General features: G+C 47.5%; 2 protein-coding genes across 3 annotated transcripts in view; one reads left to right on the forward strand and one right to left on the reverse strand.

Moving 5' to 3' along the window:
* Window positions 1-14,922, reverse strand: part of LOC142557440 (uncharacterized) — a 289,154-nt gene that overhangs the window by 39,668 nt on the left and 234,564 nt on the right. The gene's annotated exons all lie outside the window — the stretch shown is intronic.
* On the forward strand, window positions 1,561-14,145 carry LOC142558176 (uncharacterized). 2 transcript variants are annotated; one of them, XM_075670334.1, is made up of 7 exons: window positions 1,561-1,787; window positions 2,443-2,532; window positions 3,610-3,696; window positions 4,330-4,416; window positions 10,876-10,965; window positions 12,380-12,525; window positions 13,719-14,145. In XM_075670334.1, the coding sequence occupies exons 1-7, from the start codon at window positions 1,691-1,693 to the stop codon at window positions 14,025-14,027; spliced, it is 906 nt and encodes a 301-aa protein (XP_075526449.1). In that variant the 5' UTR covers window positions 1,561-1,690; the 3' UTR covers window positions 14,028-14,145. The 2 variants fall into 2 exon arrangements, with proteins under 2 accessions (XP_075526449.1, XP_075526450.1); XM_075670335.1 differs by lacking the exon at window positions 3,610-3,696.

Here is a 14,922-nt window from a genome sequence, read left to right on the forward strand (position 1 = left end):
AATTTCTTTTTAGTAGGGCTGTTTCTGTCGACCTTCCCTTTCGAAAGCCGAACTGCGCATCTGATAAGATATGTTTGTTAGAGAAAAAAACCAGTTATACGCGTACAGATGATTTTTTCTAAGCCTTCGGAAAAAATTGGGAGAACGGATATTGGCCTGTAGTTTTTCATGGACTGATGATCACCTCCTTTATGTACTACAGAAACCCTTGCTATCTTCATTTTTTCGGGGAAAGCGGCTGAAGTTAGTGCAAGGTGGAATATATGCTTTAGAATGGAAGAGATACATGCAATGACGTAATTTACTGGTTTTATCTGCACGTCATCTATATCTAAGGCCCTGCTGTTTTTCAGCTTCCTGAGGGTTCTGAAGATTTCAGATTCATCGGTTGAAGCTAAAAACAGGCTGTCACTAATGTTGTAGTTCAAAAATTGCGTATGTGACATCTTAGTAGGTCTCTCGTTGTAATCAGGCACGCCAGCATCCACAAAGTATGCATTGAAGTGTTCAGCTAGATTTGTGCCAGTAATATGCTGACGACTGACTGTGATACTATCTGGAGTGATATGCTTCTTGTCGCGACCCAAGACAGAGTTCATCACCCTCCAAACAGCCTCTGGGCGTTTCTTAGTGATATCAGAGAAAAGTGACTGATAATAAATAATTTTAGCACGTTTTAGCTCACTGTGTAGCTTATTTCGTAGTGCCTTGAATTCTTTCAGCTGTGACGGGCACCGTGTGAGTAGAAATAGACGATACAGTTTATCTTTATTTTTTATCATTACTAGGTGGTCGCGTGTAACCCATGGCTTCCTTACCTTTTTAGATTGTTTAAGAGCTTTAGACGGGAAATGCTTAGCGTACACGCGAAGAAAGGTATCAAGAAATCTGCAACAGGCTTCATTTACGTCTCTTGTACGCGTAACATGTGACCAATCGCGCATACTTATTTCATGTTTGAGCGATTGCAAGGCATGTTTCAGATATTGCACAACACTTATTGTCATGTCACCGCTTGTGTGCTTCAAGCTGAATGATTCTGGACTTACCCCTTTCCAGACTTCAGCTGGACTACACACGTCCGGAATTCCCATCTTCTGAAGCCTCAACTCTGGAATACAGCCGCGGGTTCATTCACTCCCGCGTCCAGGATTTCCTTGTTGAGTCGAAGAAATTGCGCTGCTTTCTTCCCATTACTTTTGCGTCTGAATTATTTATCCCCAAAGTATGTTGCTTACGACCCTCTGAGGGTACGTGCCATATTATATCATCATCATCATCATCATCATCATCATCATCATCATCATCATCATCATCATCATCATCATCATCATCATCATCATCATCATCATCATCATCATCATCATCATCATCAATTCCTGCATCAGTGGTGGCGAAACAATGTAATGCCAGCAGACGCTAAGCAGAGGTGGCAGTCCAGACGGCGCTAGAGCTGTTACCTCTTTCCTTTATTTCTTCTTTTTTATGGCCAATTGCGTTCGTGTGATCGGCCCGCATGACGGGGGCAGGTGCTGTATCATCATCACCATCATCATCACCTTCGTCACCGTCGTCGTCATTCTGCTATACGTACGCTACACAGACGGCCATCTTCTCCAGACCGTGATCTAGCTAGGGTGGTACTTAAAGAAAACCTTCTCTCTTTCTCTTCTCGTTGGCCGCTTCTGGAATGTCGACAGCCTCGGAGATGGAGCAGAAAACCCAAGAAGGGGAGACGACTCAGACGCCGAAGAAACGTCAACGCAGAGGCTCGCGTTCCACGCAAGGTGAGCGTGCGCAACGGAAAACTCGTTCGACCAAGCGTACTCGGCCGTACGCTTGGCCACTTGCTCCCACGCGGGTAGCGTGAGAGCAAGTGGCCACAACATAACATTGCGGCTGGCACAGCTATCGCGAGACCGGACGGTTGCCTGGCTCCATTATCTCACTGTCGCAAACGTACCATTGACACGAGTTTCAAGGGATTGTACTGTGACATATCTTGAGCATCTGAACGACATTAAGCACATGACTTGGACAAGTGTACGACTTGCGAAAGTGTCACGGCAGTTGCACGCAATACACTGGGCCTGATCCGACGAGCCTCCCGTGATAAAGACAAGAAGAAAACTATTTATTGGCGGATGGTTAACGGATGTTATGTCGTTCTCTTAAGCTGAACGCAGATTCCTATTTTAAGCAGAAGAAACGTAATGATCCCGACAATAACGATATACCTTGTTGTGCTGATGTCAGTCGGATAACAAAATGACGCAAAGTGTGTCACAGAGCGAGTGTGCCAGGGCAAACGCAATAAATGCTATACGTACGCTATACCCAGACGGTCATCTTCTTCAGAGCGTGCTCTAGCGAGGGTGGTATGTTAAAAAAGAAAACCATTTCTCTTTCTCTCCTCGCTGGCCGCTTCTGGAACGCCGACAGCCTCCGAGATGGAGCAGAAAACCCAAGAAGGGGAGACGACTCAGACGCCGAAGGGGGGACGTCAACGCCGAGGCTCACGTTCCTCGCAAGGTGAGCGTATAGAACGGAACAGTCGTTCAACCAAGCCTACTCGGCCATACCCAGACGCGGGCAAGTGGCCACAACATAACATTGTGGATGGCACAGCTATCGCGAGACTGGATGGTAGCCTGGCTCCATTATCTCACTGTCAGAGACGTGCCATTGACATGAGTTTCGAGGGACTGTACTGTGACATATCTCGAGCATCTGAATGTGATAAAACATATGACTTGCACAAGTGTACGACTTGCGCAAGTGTCACGGCTGTTGCACGCAATACACTGGGCCTGATCCGACTAACCTCTCGTGACAAAGACAAGAAAGAAAATTGGCAGTGGCTTAGCTCGGCTATGCCAGGATGTACTAGCAAAAGCTAATGCATAGCATGGTTAGCCTTGGTTAATCTTGATTGCAAGTCCAGGTTAGTCTGGTTGTCTAGCTATGCTGCGGCATTTAGCCAGTCGTTTGGCGTGCTGTTCGTCTGTTTCGTGGGCGATTGGTTTCCTCTTCATCTCGTTCCGATATTGATTCCATGCCTCCTTCTGCTTAGCAGAATTGTCGCCGTCCATACTTCCGCCTCAAATGTGGTTGCGGCGCACGCGAGCTTTCCTTTCCAATCCTCCGACATGTTGTCAGGCATGCGACGCAGCTGGCGAAGCGAGAGGAGGCGAAAGCAACGACGAGGAACGCGGTGTAACGTCATGTGCCTCCTCGGAGCACGGCCACGGCGAAATCGCAAGTTCGCGGCTAGTAAAGCTGTCGCTTTTTAAAAACAACTCATTATTGACGGATGCTTAAGGGATGTTATGTTATTCACTTTAGCTGAACGCAGATTCCTATTTTAAGCAGAAGCAACGTAATGATCCCGACGTTATCGATATACCTTGTTGTGCTGATGTTAGTCAGATAGCAAACCTACGCCAAGTGTGTCACAGAACGAGTGTACCGGGGCAAACGCAAACAATGTTATACGTACGCTACCTAGACTACCATCTTCTTCAGAGCGCTCTCGAGCGAGGGTGGTATGTTAAAGAAGAAAACCATTTCTCTTTCTCGCCTCGCTGGCCGCTTCGGGAACGTCGACAGCCTCCGAGATGGAACAGAAAAGCCAAGAAAGGGACACGACTCAGGCGCCAAAGCGACAGCAACGCAGAGGCTCGCATTCCGTCCAAGGTGAGCCTATAAAACGGAACGCTCGGTTCAACCAAGCGTACTCAGTCGTACCGAGAGGGAAACAAGTCGCCACAATATATAATTGCGGCTGGCACAGCTATCGCGTGACCGGATGGTTATCTGGCTTCGTTATCTCACTGTCGCAAATGTACCATTGACACGAGTTTCAAGGGACTGTACTATGACATATCTCGACCATCTGAACGACATTAAGCGCATGACTTGGACAAGTGTACGACTTGCGTAAGTGTCACGGCTGTTGCACGCAATACACTGGGCCTGATCCGACTACCCTGCCGTGACAAATACACGAAACAAAAACTCATTATTGGCGGATGGTTAAGGGGTGTTATGTTATTCTCTTAAGCTGGACGCAGATTCCTATTTTAAGCAGAAGCAACGTAATGATCCCTACGTTATCAATATACCTTGTTGTGCTGATGTTAGTCGGATAACAACATTACGCCAAGTGCGTCACAGAACGAGTGTACCGGGGCAAACGCAATAAATGCTATACGTACGCTATACCCAGACGGTCATCTTCTTCAGAGCATGCTCTAGCGAGGGTGGTATGTTAAAGAAGAAAACCATTTCTCTTTCTCGCCTCGCTGGCCGCTTCGGGAACGTCGACAGCCTCCGAGATGGAGCAGAAAACCCAAGAAGGGGACACGACTGAGACGCCGAAGAGACGTCAACGCCGAGGCTCGCGTTCCGTGCAAGGTGAGCCTGTAGAACGGAACGCTCGGTTCAACCAAGCGTACTTGGCCGTACCGAGACATGAACAAGTGGCCACAATATATAATTGCGGCTGGCACGGCTATCTCGAAACCGGATGGTTGATATGTGTTCCTCTTTCATTGCTTTGGTCGATTTTCATGTACTTCATGTCACAAATGTCATTCATTCTTAGTTGCGCATTTGTCGCGATACGGAATACTCTTGTTTCAAATGTTTTCATTTTGATTGCTGCCAGTGCTTTCCTCTGATCTATAATTGAAAGTTTTGTCGACAGGCAATGTACTAATTATTACAGTGATGTTGGCTGAGATGTTTACGGAGGGGGGAAGGGGGTTGACATTCTGTCAGGCATTAATTTGCCTTTATGTCTGCCTCCTAGGGAACTCTTTTCTGATGCCTAAATAAAAATACTTTGACTTTGGTTGGCTCGATTATCTGACTGTCGCAAACGTACCATTGACACAAGCTTCAAGGGACGGTACTGTGACATATCTCGAGCATCTGAACGACATTAAAGGGGCACTAAATCGAAACAAATCAGTTTAGACTAATAAATCATTGTTGGAGAACCCTGCAGACAGTCATTTCAAAATAATAGCTTGATTATTAGATGAGAAAATGAAGGTTGAAAAATCAGTATTTGAAATTCGCGCCGAGACCTCGACGCCGGTACGTTAGTATGACGTCAGTGATTTCAAAGTATATATGTTTCGCATTTGGGCTGCGTTGGCTGAGTAAAGGTTTCCGAAACTTGCCATGTTTAATATTCGCTTTCTTTAGAACACAATGTAGTCAATGTGTACTTCTATATAATTAAGTAGGCTTTAGAAGTTGCCATTAAAATGCATGACGTCACAGCGACCAGGTGCGAGAACTTCAAGGAGGCGTCGCCACCTGCCTTTCTTTCTTGCGCTCTTTCTGGCTTACCAAGGGTCTTATCGTAGTAAGAGTGGTGTTTTTGGTGTCTTAGAGAGGTAGTTTACTGATGCAGAAGAAATCATCTTTCTCTTTAGTGTCCCTTTAAGTACATGACTTGGACAAGTGTACGACTTGCGTATGTGTCACGGCTGTTGCAGGCAATACACTGGGCTTGATCCGACTACCCTCCCGCGAAAAAGAAAAGAAAAAAAAATACTAATTATTTGCGAATGCTTAAGGGATGTTACGTTATTCTCTTCAGCTGAACGCAGATGCGTATTTTAAGCAGAATCAACGTGATGATCCCGACGTTACCGATATACTTTGTTGTGCTGATGTTAGTCGGATAACAAATTACGCAAAGTGTGTCACAGAGCGAGTGTACTGTGACAAACGCAATAAAGGCTATACGTACGATTAGAGCACTGCACGGGCCTGATTTTTCGGCCCGTTGCCGGCCCGGGACCGCTTTATGAAGCCCGAGCCCAGCCCAGGCCCGTGATACCAAGCCCGAGCCGGGCCTGGGCGTACATGACCGAGTCCAGCCTGGGCCCATCGTTCTAAGCCCGGGCCCGGCCCGGGCCCGTGGTTCCAAGCCCGGGCCTGGCCCGGGCCCAGGCGTTCATTACTACGCTTAGCCAGGGCGCGCATGTTCGTGACCATGCCCGGCCCGGCCCCGCTAGACATTTGTTGTTGATGATGATTATTATTGATGCCTCGCGCTTTCTAGCTGGCGATCAGACAGAAAATTCGGTGTGTGCATGCACTGAAATGCTGCTTTACCCGCGGTGGTAGCTCAGCGGTTAAGCTGCTGCGCTGTAAAGCCCTAGGACGCGGGTGCGATTCCCGCGGCCACGGCGGCCGCATTTCGATATTGGCGAAATGCAAGAACACCCGTGTACTTATCTTTCGGTGCACGTTAAAGAACTCCAGGGTGTCGAAATTAATCCAGTCCCCACTATGGCGTACCTCGTAATCATACTGTGGCTTTCGCACGTAATATCAAGGAATATAAATGAAATGTGGTATATGTGCATGTGGTACATGAAAAGTCATTACAATAAAAGTATAGTGAGAATAAAACATAGCAACAAAATCTATTAAAAAGGATTGTACAACTAAAATGAAAAAGTGGATAGAAGAATACCCGGGACATTTTCTTCTATGCTCGTTTCTGCACTCGCGTTGGAGACATTATTTACAAAATTTTCTAAAAGAGGTTCTTGAATAATAATTTGTTGCAGCAAGATAAAGAAAGCTTTTTCATACATTATATTCTTTATATTTTATCAGCAAAAGCAGATGAACTATAAATCGTTCATATTCTAACGTCGACACGGAAACGTAATCGCCACGTACAATATCATTGTGAAATGAAGCTGTCCCGCACCATACTTGGTGCTATTCCAGATAAAAGGTTTCTCTCTTTGTAATGAAATAAAGATAGAAAATACGCTTAAAATAACACCCAGTGACACAAAAAGACCGCACCCAAAAACGGTGCCACAGGAATGAGAGTCTGAAAAGGCCAGCAAAAGGCAAAAATTTACATGTTCTCGTGCAAAAACAGCAGGTTGTCCAGGCTCTCCGGCTTCAAGGAGATCCTCCGCTCTTCGAGTACGTACACAGCTGCCCTAAAATTGCGTTCGCTACTGGCGCTCGTGGATGCGATGCAAAGTACTTATTTTTTTGCAAGAAATGAAAGCCGTCAGTATTTCCTGCACTGCGCTTCCCACCATTCAAGCAGTTTCTCAATGTCACACGAGTCACTGTCCCGAAGGCAACTGTCAAGCTCACTCTCGGCTGGCTGAGTTCCCGCAGCATCGTGCCACTCCTTAAATTCGTCAGGGAACGCACGCTTCGCTGGGGGTCCATCATCCAGCTGGTCTGTGCCCGTTTCTCCTTGCGGAAAACGCAGATGTACATCAATCAACAATTCGCGTACTCTGCCGTGAACAGTTTTCCTCTCCTACTCATCAAGCACGTGTAGATGGCGGAAAGGCAGCCGCAAGAACGTTGCGATCTTGTGAAGCTCCCCCATGGGCATTTTTGTTTGAAGAAATTCTAGCGTCCTCGACTTGGGCTTGCACACTACTGGCGAGTCTGCTGTCGAAGCAGCAGTGAGGTGCTTCTGTAGTTTTGTGTAGTACATCAAGTCAAAGGGCAGCGTGACAACTTTGACCTGCTCACGCTTTTCGCTGGCCTCCTTGAAGAGCTCCAAGAATTCGACGACCTCCGTCAACAAGGTCTTATTGACGTCTTCCAAGAGTAGATTGCCCCTTGAATCCAAGAGGCTCTCTATCGCATCGTACTGAGTTAGCACGGACTTGATCATGGCGAGCTTCGAATTCTACCGCGTGCATATCTCCTGGCACACACCGTGTGGTAGCTGGCTGGTCAGTCCGCTCTGTTTTAAAAAAGTCACGACAGCCTTCACTTTTTGCATTGGTTCCAAAAGGTCGGGCAGTTCCTGAGCGAGGTACCCGTCATCAAACGCGTTTCGAAGAACGGTGTTCAAGACGGGAACACAGCAGTTCATTCTGGCATACGGACGCAGGCCGCTAATTATGTTGGCACCCTGGTCTGTCACGAACACCACATTGCTTAACATGCCTTCATCAATCCCCAACTTAGCGCTTCTTCGTACAACCTCTTTACGGATGTTCTCTCCCGTTTTTTCTCTCGGGGGTAGAGTCGCTAGCGAACAAAACAAGGCTCCTCCGTTCCCATTTCACACTCACGTAATGCGCCGTTGCAGTGATATAGGCTACTTTCTTGTAGTCGTCGGTCCACATGTAAAGGGTCATCGAGCAGGGACCTTCCTTCATCGCTGACTGGATCTCAGGCATCATCGCTTCTCGGAGCTCGTTTGCAACTTCGAGAACCCTGCAAGACACCGTCGTATAGTATGCGGAATCACGGTCTTCGCGGATATGCTCCCCTACTTGGCACCGATAGCAATGAGTTCGTCGGCAACTTTTAGGAATCTGTCGTCGCAAACAACGTCAAATGGCCGCATATCTTTTGCGCACCACTTGACGCAAGCAGTCGGCAAATTCCACTTAACGGTAGATTAAATCTGGGGTTGCTTCTCGGTGAAGAACGAAGTAATGGCAACGGTGTCTGCAGCCTTGCACTTGTGGCGGTTCAGGTCCGACGTTCCTGTCTTCCCGCCATCATATGCGAAGAAGGCTCTGCAGCTTTTGCACTGCACATGACCTACTGGTGATAGGGTGTGCACGTCAACAACTTCCAGGAAATGTTTCCAAACCTGGCTTTTCTTACCTTGCTTGAAGACAAGCTTTAGCTTCCCGGCAGCGAGCTTATCTCCTAATACAGCTGCATTCTTCACGGTGCGACGTGTACAGGCGACAAATTACGAACTATATAACGCCAGTAACCAACACATTATAACGTATTAAAAGCATCAGCGCGCTCTAACCAGTTGCTGCAGAACAGCCAAAGCCTTTTTTCCCTTTCTTTCAGTAGATGGCGACGTTACAGTCCCACGTTACACACGAATCAGCTCCTCGCAGGAGGTTCCTTATGGGCGGGCCGCGCTCTGCGCATGCTCCGCCTAGCCGGTTGTCGCCTAGCAACGGAGGCCGTCTCTTAGGCTCTTAGGCGCTTCTTTCTTCGCGCGCCTCTTATTTCTGCTCACGTGTGAGGAGTTGGCAAAACCTCGCAGTGGTCGCTGCAAGGCGGCAAGGCCTTCATTTTCCGGATGGTGCGAACTACGCGCGCTTGCGCCTTGGGATAGTTCAGTTGTGCGGCTCGAGCAAAACAGCTTCGAACTTACGATGTCTGTGACAAGGAATGTCCCTTTAATTCCCTCACTGCCCAACCTGAAAAATAATATGACGCTTTGAAGGAGATTTAAAGCTTACACACGCCTTAAGATCAGCCCTTCGACCAGAAGGATAGTCATATATACACGGTGTTAACTTGGGCCGAACCTTAAAGATAAGCAGATGCTTCGTAGCTCGACAGAACCAAGGTAATGTTGTTTGCCGTCGCTTGTAGATACTCAGGTCATTTTTTTTTTTGCAATCCCTCTAACTAGCTAACTTGTCTTCATTGATCCACTTCTCAATTATTAAAGTTAGATTGAAAGTGTCAATGGTAAAGTCGTAGAGCAACACGAAAAACTCCCGATACAGCTTTCTGTTGCTCAATACGTGCTACATATTAGTGCTTTTCCGAGCGTGAATTAAGCTCGCGAATACACGCGAAATTGCCGCGCGACTGGCCGCTCGTGGCACTTTGCGTGTGAATACTTTGTTTAGCGCAAAACAACAGACTTAAGAAAGACGACCAGGACAAAGCGCTACTCTCAACTGACGTCATTTTATTGCGTCACTCCGTTATAGACAGCTGAAAGTAGAGGAACATGCGCAGTGGCTCCACCATGTGGTGGAGCCACCGACATCCGATCACAAGAGCGCACTCATGTGACAGAATAAAAAAAAAATCAAATTCAGCGCTGCACAAGGTTAAGGAAGGCACACTAATGCACTGTGACCCCAATGACTGAATGAAGAATGCTTCCGATAACTCTCGGGCGGTGGTGTCACGGCTCTCTTGTCTGTTGTTTTGCGCTAAACAAAGTATTCATGGATTCGCACCAACTAGCCAGCCAACACTTTGAGTGTGTTCGCGGGCTTCTTTCACGTTCGAAAAGAAAATTATGTTGCACGTATTGAGCAACAGAAAGCCGTATCGGTAGTTGCCCATGGTGTTCTACAATTTTCTCGTTGACACTTTCGTCTAATTATAATAATTGAGAAGTTGATTAAATCAGTAAGACTAAATTTCTAATTACACGAATTGCAAAAAATAAACTGAGTATCTACAAGCGACGGCAAACAAAATTACCTTGGTTCTGTCGAGCTACGAAGCATTTGTACGTTTCTATTGTTTGGCCCAAGTGAAACACCCTGTATAATGCTGTCTACACCTGTATAGGCGCAGCATCAAAAATATTTCTTTACTTACAGATTGTACCGTATGTGTCAACCTCCCCTACGGGGGGCATGATCAGCTGCAGTGTATAATCAATGAGAGACCTAAATCTTGTGTTCCTCCCGTGGGAACATCCGTGATGTTCGTTTTTTGGGGAAAAGAAAAAAAATTGAACTTCATCTGTTTTTCGCTTTTCTTTACTAAGGTATACTAAGAGCCAGCTCCTTGCACGTGTCACTTCAGCTTGGCACAAAATACCTTAGACCATGCAAAGCATAATGTTCGCGTGCGCTCGAAGGCCCGAATTAGGCCTTTTAATGAGCGGGCCCGAATCCGGCCCGGGTCCGCAGCCTCAAGCCCGGGCCCGGCCCAAGCCCGCTCTTTCAATCCCGGGCCCGGGCCCGGGCTTTTGGGTCGGCCCGGGCCCGTGCAGTGTTCTACGTGACGGCGCGCTACCCAGACGGCCGTCTTCTTCAGAGCGTGCTCTAGCGAGTGTGGTATGTTAAAGAAGAAAACGATTTCTCTTTCTCGTCTTGCTGGCCGCTTCTGGAACGTCGACAGCCTCCGAGATGGAGCAGAAAACCCAAGAAGGGGATACGACCCTGACGCCGAAGCGGGGACGTCATCGCAGAGGCTCGCGTTCCACGCAAGGTGAGCGTATAGAACGTAACACTCGTTCGACCAAGCGTACTCCGCCGTGCCGACACGGGAGCGAGTGGCCATCACATATAATTGCGGCTGGCACAGCTATCGCGAGACCGGATGGTTGTCCGGCTCCGTTATCTCACTGTCACAAACGTACCATTGACAGGAGTTTCAAGGGACTGTACTGTGACATATCTCGAGCATCTGAATGTCATTAAACGCATGACTTGCACTAGTGTACGATTAGCGCAGGTGTAGCGGCTCTTGCGCGCAATACACTGGACCAGGCCCGACTACGCACCCGTGACAAAGACAAGAAAAAAAAAACTCTTTATTGGCAGATGGTTAAGGGATCTTATGTCATTCTGTTAAGCTGAACACAGATTCCTATTTTAAGCAGAAGCAACGTAGTGATCCCGACATTATCGATATACCTTGTTGTGCTTTTAGTCGGATAACGAAATTACGCAATGTTTGTCACAGAGCGAATGTGCCAGGGCAAACGCAATAAACATAAGTAAAACATGTCATAGGCTGCCGATGCATTAGACCAATCGATGTTTCTTTTTTTTTCTACTCCTATTTCCATTTCTCTTTTTTTTTCGCCTAATTGCTGTTAAGGCAAACAATAATTATGAAGGACGTACCCCTAATCAATAATCAGGTAGCCTAGCGCAGCGCAGTATCGTCGCAGATATTTCCGAGCACCGCTTCATATGTCATTAAAGAAGGCCTTGAAAGGGCCGCATTTGTTTTTACCGCTTGCGTGCCGCTGCTGAGGCGGACACAAATTAGTCCATGGCGTCAAGAGGTCGAGAAATCGTTTCCAGCCAGTTTTACTCAAAATATGTAATCACATTTCACATGAAGGTGGAACGTTGCAGTGCTCTGCTCCACGTTGTTTTCGTTGCGCTTGAGTTCTTTCAACATAAGCAGAATTTGTGGGAAGGAACAGACACAAAGTGTGCCACTAATGCATCGAAACGGTGTCACTTGGTACGTTAAACCGAATCATCGGTCGGCTAGGGTCGGGTCGAGTCGAGTCGAGTCGAGTCGAGTTGAGTAGAGTCGAGTTGAGTAGAGTCGCGTCGAGTAGAGTCGCGTCGAGTAGAGCCGCATCGAGTAGAGTCTGTCTGTCTGTCTGTATGTCTGTCTGTCCGTCCGTCCGTCCGTCTTAATCGAGTTCATTTGTTGAGTCCAATCGGGTCCCGTAGGTAATTCTAAAGTGATAACAGACTTCCCACGCATTACGAACTATTCAAATAAACGCTCGTGCCGCCAGTCTGTCGAGTCGAGTCGGGTCGGGTCGCCTACGTTACAGATGATACCACACCTCGCATCCTTTTAAGAATTGTACAAATAAGGCCTCGCGACGGCGAGGGTGTGTTGCGACGCTAAGCCGTCCTCCTCTATCGTGCAGCCTCGAAGACGTCCGAAAAGGCTCAGCACCCCGACGACAAGCCCGAGGGGGCGCCGACGGTAGAAGCTGCATCAGTCAACGACCGGACCGAGGCTCCCGGCATGGGCTCTTCCAGAACAAGCTCCCAGAGGCAGCAGCAACAGCAGGTAAAGGACGTAGTGCGTTGTTGTAATGCGATTAGCATTCTCATCCAACTTCAGCCGCGTTGTGGCTATGTGGCCTCTTTTCGTCGCTCTTCAATTAAAAAAAAATTCCTTAGAATGAATCCTTCGCTGCGCGTTACCAGCGTGGCGGGAATTCGCAGCGTTAGCACGGATTTCCGCGCTATACGTGTAAAAGCAGCGCAAAAAATAACGGCAATACAAGACAGGTAAATACACCGGACAGGAGCCGATGTCCTGTGTATATCTCTGTCTTGTGCTGCCGTTGCTTTCGCGCTGCTCTTGCCGCGGAGATCAGCCGACTCGCCCAGTTTTACGCTCTAATGCATCCGCATAATCTCGGAGGCCACAAATAAGGAGGGGACTTCGCGGGCGCGCCCCTAGGTGGCGCATCGTGTCCAGAAGAAAGCGCGAGAGAGGAGCCTGGTTGCTGTGCGCGGTTCATAGACGACACTATCCGGCGGTGCCAGTATCATGTGTTGCTGCATTGGTTGAATGCCAATAGCATTAAAGTCGACAGTCATCGGCAGATGTGTGCCGCCGGAATACTTCATTTTCTTTACAAATCCTAGAAGGACGCGAGTGTAACTCGACACGGTAAGCGCAACGTTAAAAGACAAACAAGTGACAGCATGAATTCGAAAGCGAGCGGGTGTAGCAAACATGCTAGTCTAGATTAAAAGGAGCACGCTAGTTGGGCAAGTCACGCAATCATACAGCCTACAGTCGGCGATCTATAGGTGTCAAGTGTGTCAAGAGTGCCATTACCATGATAGCGATTACTCGGAACAACACCGGGTGAGCGACCACAACCAAACTCTTGTTGCTTCGTGACGTTAATATCTATCTATCTATCTATCTATCTATCTATCTATCTATCTATCTATCTATCTATCTATCTATCTATCTATCTATCTATCTATCTATCTATCTATCTATCTATCTATCTATCTATCTATCTATCTATCTATCTATCTATCTATCTATCTATCTATCTATCTATCTATCTATCTATCTATCTATCTATCTATCTATCTATCTATCTATCTATCTATCTATCTATCTAACGCACCCCAGTCAGTCTGCGACTGAATCCTGCCAGTGTTCGAACACTCGAAGCCGACGAAACGAGTAAACGAAACGACGAACCCCCTGTGCCCGTCAACCTTGCCACGCAGCCGACGAGCACGGCGGCCGCCGACGGCGCCCTGGGAGCGCGGCGCGTTTCGTGGCACGAGATCCTCCCCGACGCCGCCGACAACGACGACGCCCAGCAACAGGACAAGCCGGTGTCGCTGGCGATGAGGATAGCCACGGTGGCCATCATCGTGTTCGTCATCGTCAACGTGCTCGTGTTCGCCTACGCGAGCATCGCCTCCTCGAAGCTGCCGCCGCTGAGAGAGCTCACCGAGCCGCCGGGGGGAAACCCCATCTACAAAATACCGGCCAAGGCGTTCAACCTCACCGGTGCCGACGGCGGTGCCTGAACCGACTTGGCGCACAATTCCGCACGTGGCTGACTGCCCGCACTACGACCACGCGTCGGCGCTATAGAAAAGCCAATATAAATCGTTCTTATCGTCCAGTTGGCGAAGAAATGATCAACGATCGCTTTTTAAACATTTGGCAGGTGATCGCCTGGCATACGGTAATACTTACGTACGACTGTTCCTTAGAACGTTTACAGGCAACAGTCTCACTTGCGCGAGCAGTTAGTTGCGTATGATTGTTATACAGTTTATACAGACTTGCACTTACGAACACTTGCTTGTAAATTACTTTATCTAACCAACGAACTACTCGGGAATGCGGTCGTCATGTCGTGCCCTTTGGCGGTATTGTCAGTGCTGAATGAAATTAGTGCTAGTTTGTAGAAGCCTTCCTTGCACTTGCAAATGATTTTTGGGCGGTTTACAAACAACCGCCTCATTTACCCTTACACTTAGTGACTGTCCCTAATGATTTGCACTCACTTTTCTTGCATACACACCACGAATGATCTTTGGACAGTTTGCCGACAACAGCCTTACTTGTGTCCACTTTTAACGAATTATTCTTTGATTACGGGCAATAATAGCCTAACTTGCGCATACGCGTAGAATGGTTGTTTAATGAAAAGGAAAACAGAGAAGCGCCGAATAAAAATAAAATGGTTTAAAAAAAAATAAAATGGTATAAATGATTTTAAACCCTGTCATTTATGGTCGGCGTTTCTCTGTTTTCATTTTCATGATGACTCCCCAAACCAGGCGGATTATCGTCGAACCATCAATTTCAACATCACCGTTCCCAAACATTTTGCAGAGAGTAGCTGTACCTAAGCTTACGAATGATTTTTGACAGCTTACAAACAACCTTACTTATGTTTACAGTATGCGAGTG

This window comes from Dermacentor variabilis, chromosome 9 (genome assembly GCF_050947875.1).
Source record: "Dermacentor variabilis isolate Ectoservices chromosome 9, ASM5094787v1, whole genome shotgun sequence".
NCBI classification, from domain to species: Eukaryota; Metazoa; Arthropoda; class Arachnida; order Ixodida; family Ixodidae; genus Dermacentor; species Dermacentor variabilis.

Coding starts and splice junctions, on each gene's coding strand:
- LOC142558176 (XM_075670334.1), top strand. CDS start 1,691: ATGTCGACAGCCTCGGAGATGGAGCAGAAAACCCAAGAAGGGGAGACG. Junction 4,417..10,875: donor AGGCTCGCGTTCCGTGCAAG/GTGAGCCTGTAG, acceptor GAACGTCGACAG/CCTCCGAGATGGAGCAGAAA. Junction 12,526..13,718: donor AGAGGCAGCAGCAACAGCAG/GTAAAGGACGTA, acceptor CTTGCCACGCAG/CCGACGAGCACGGCGGCCGC.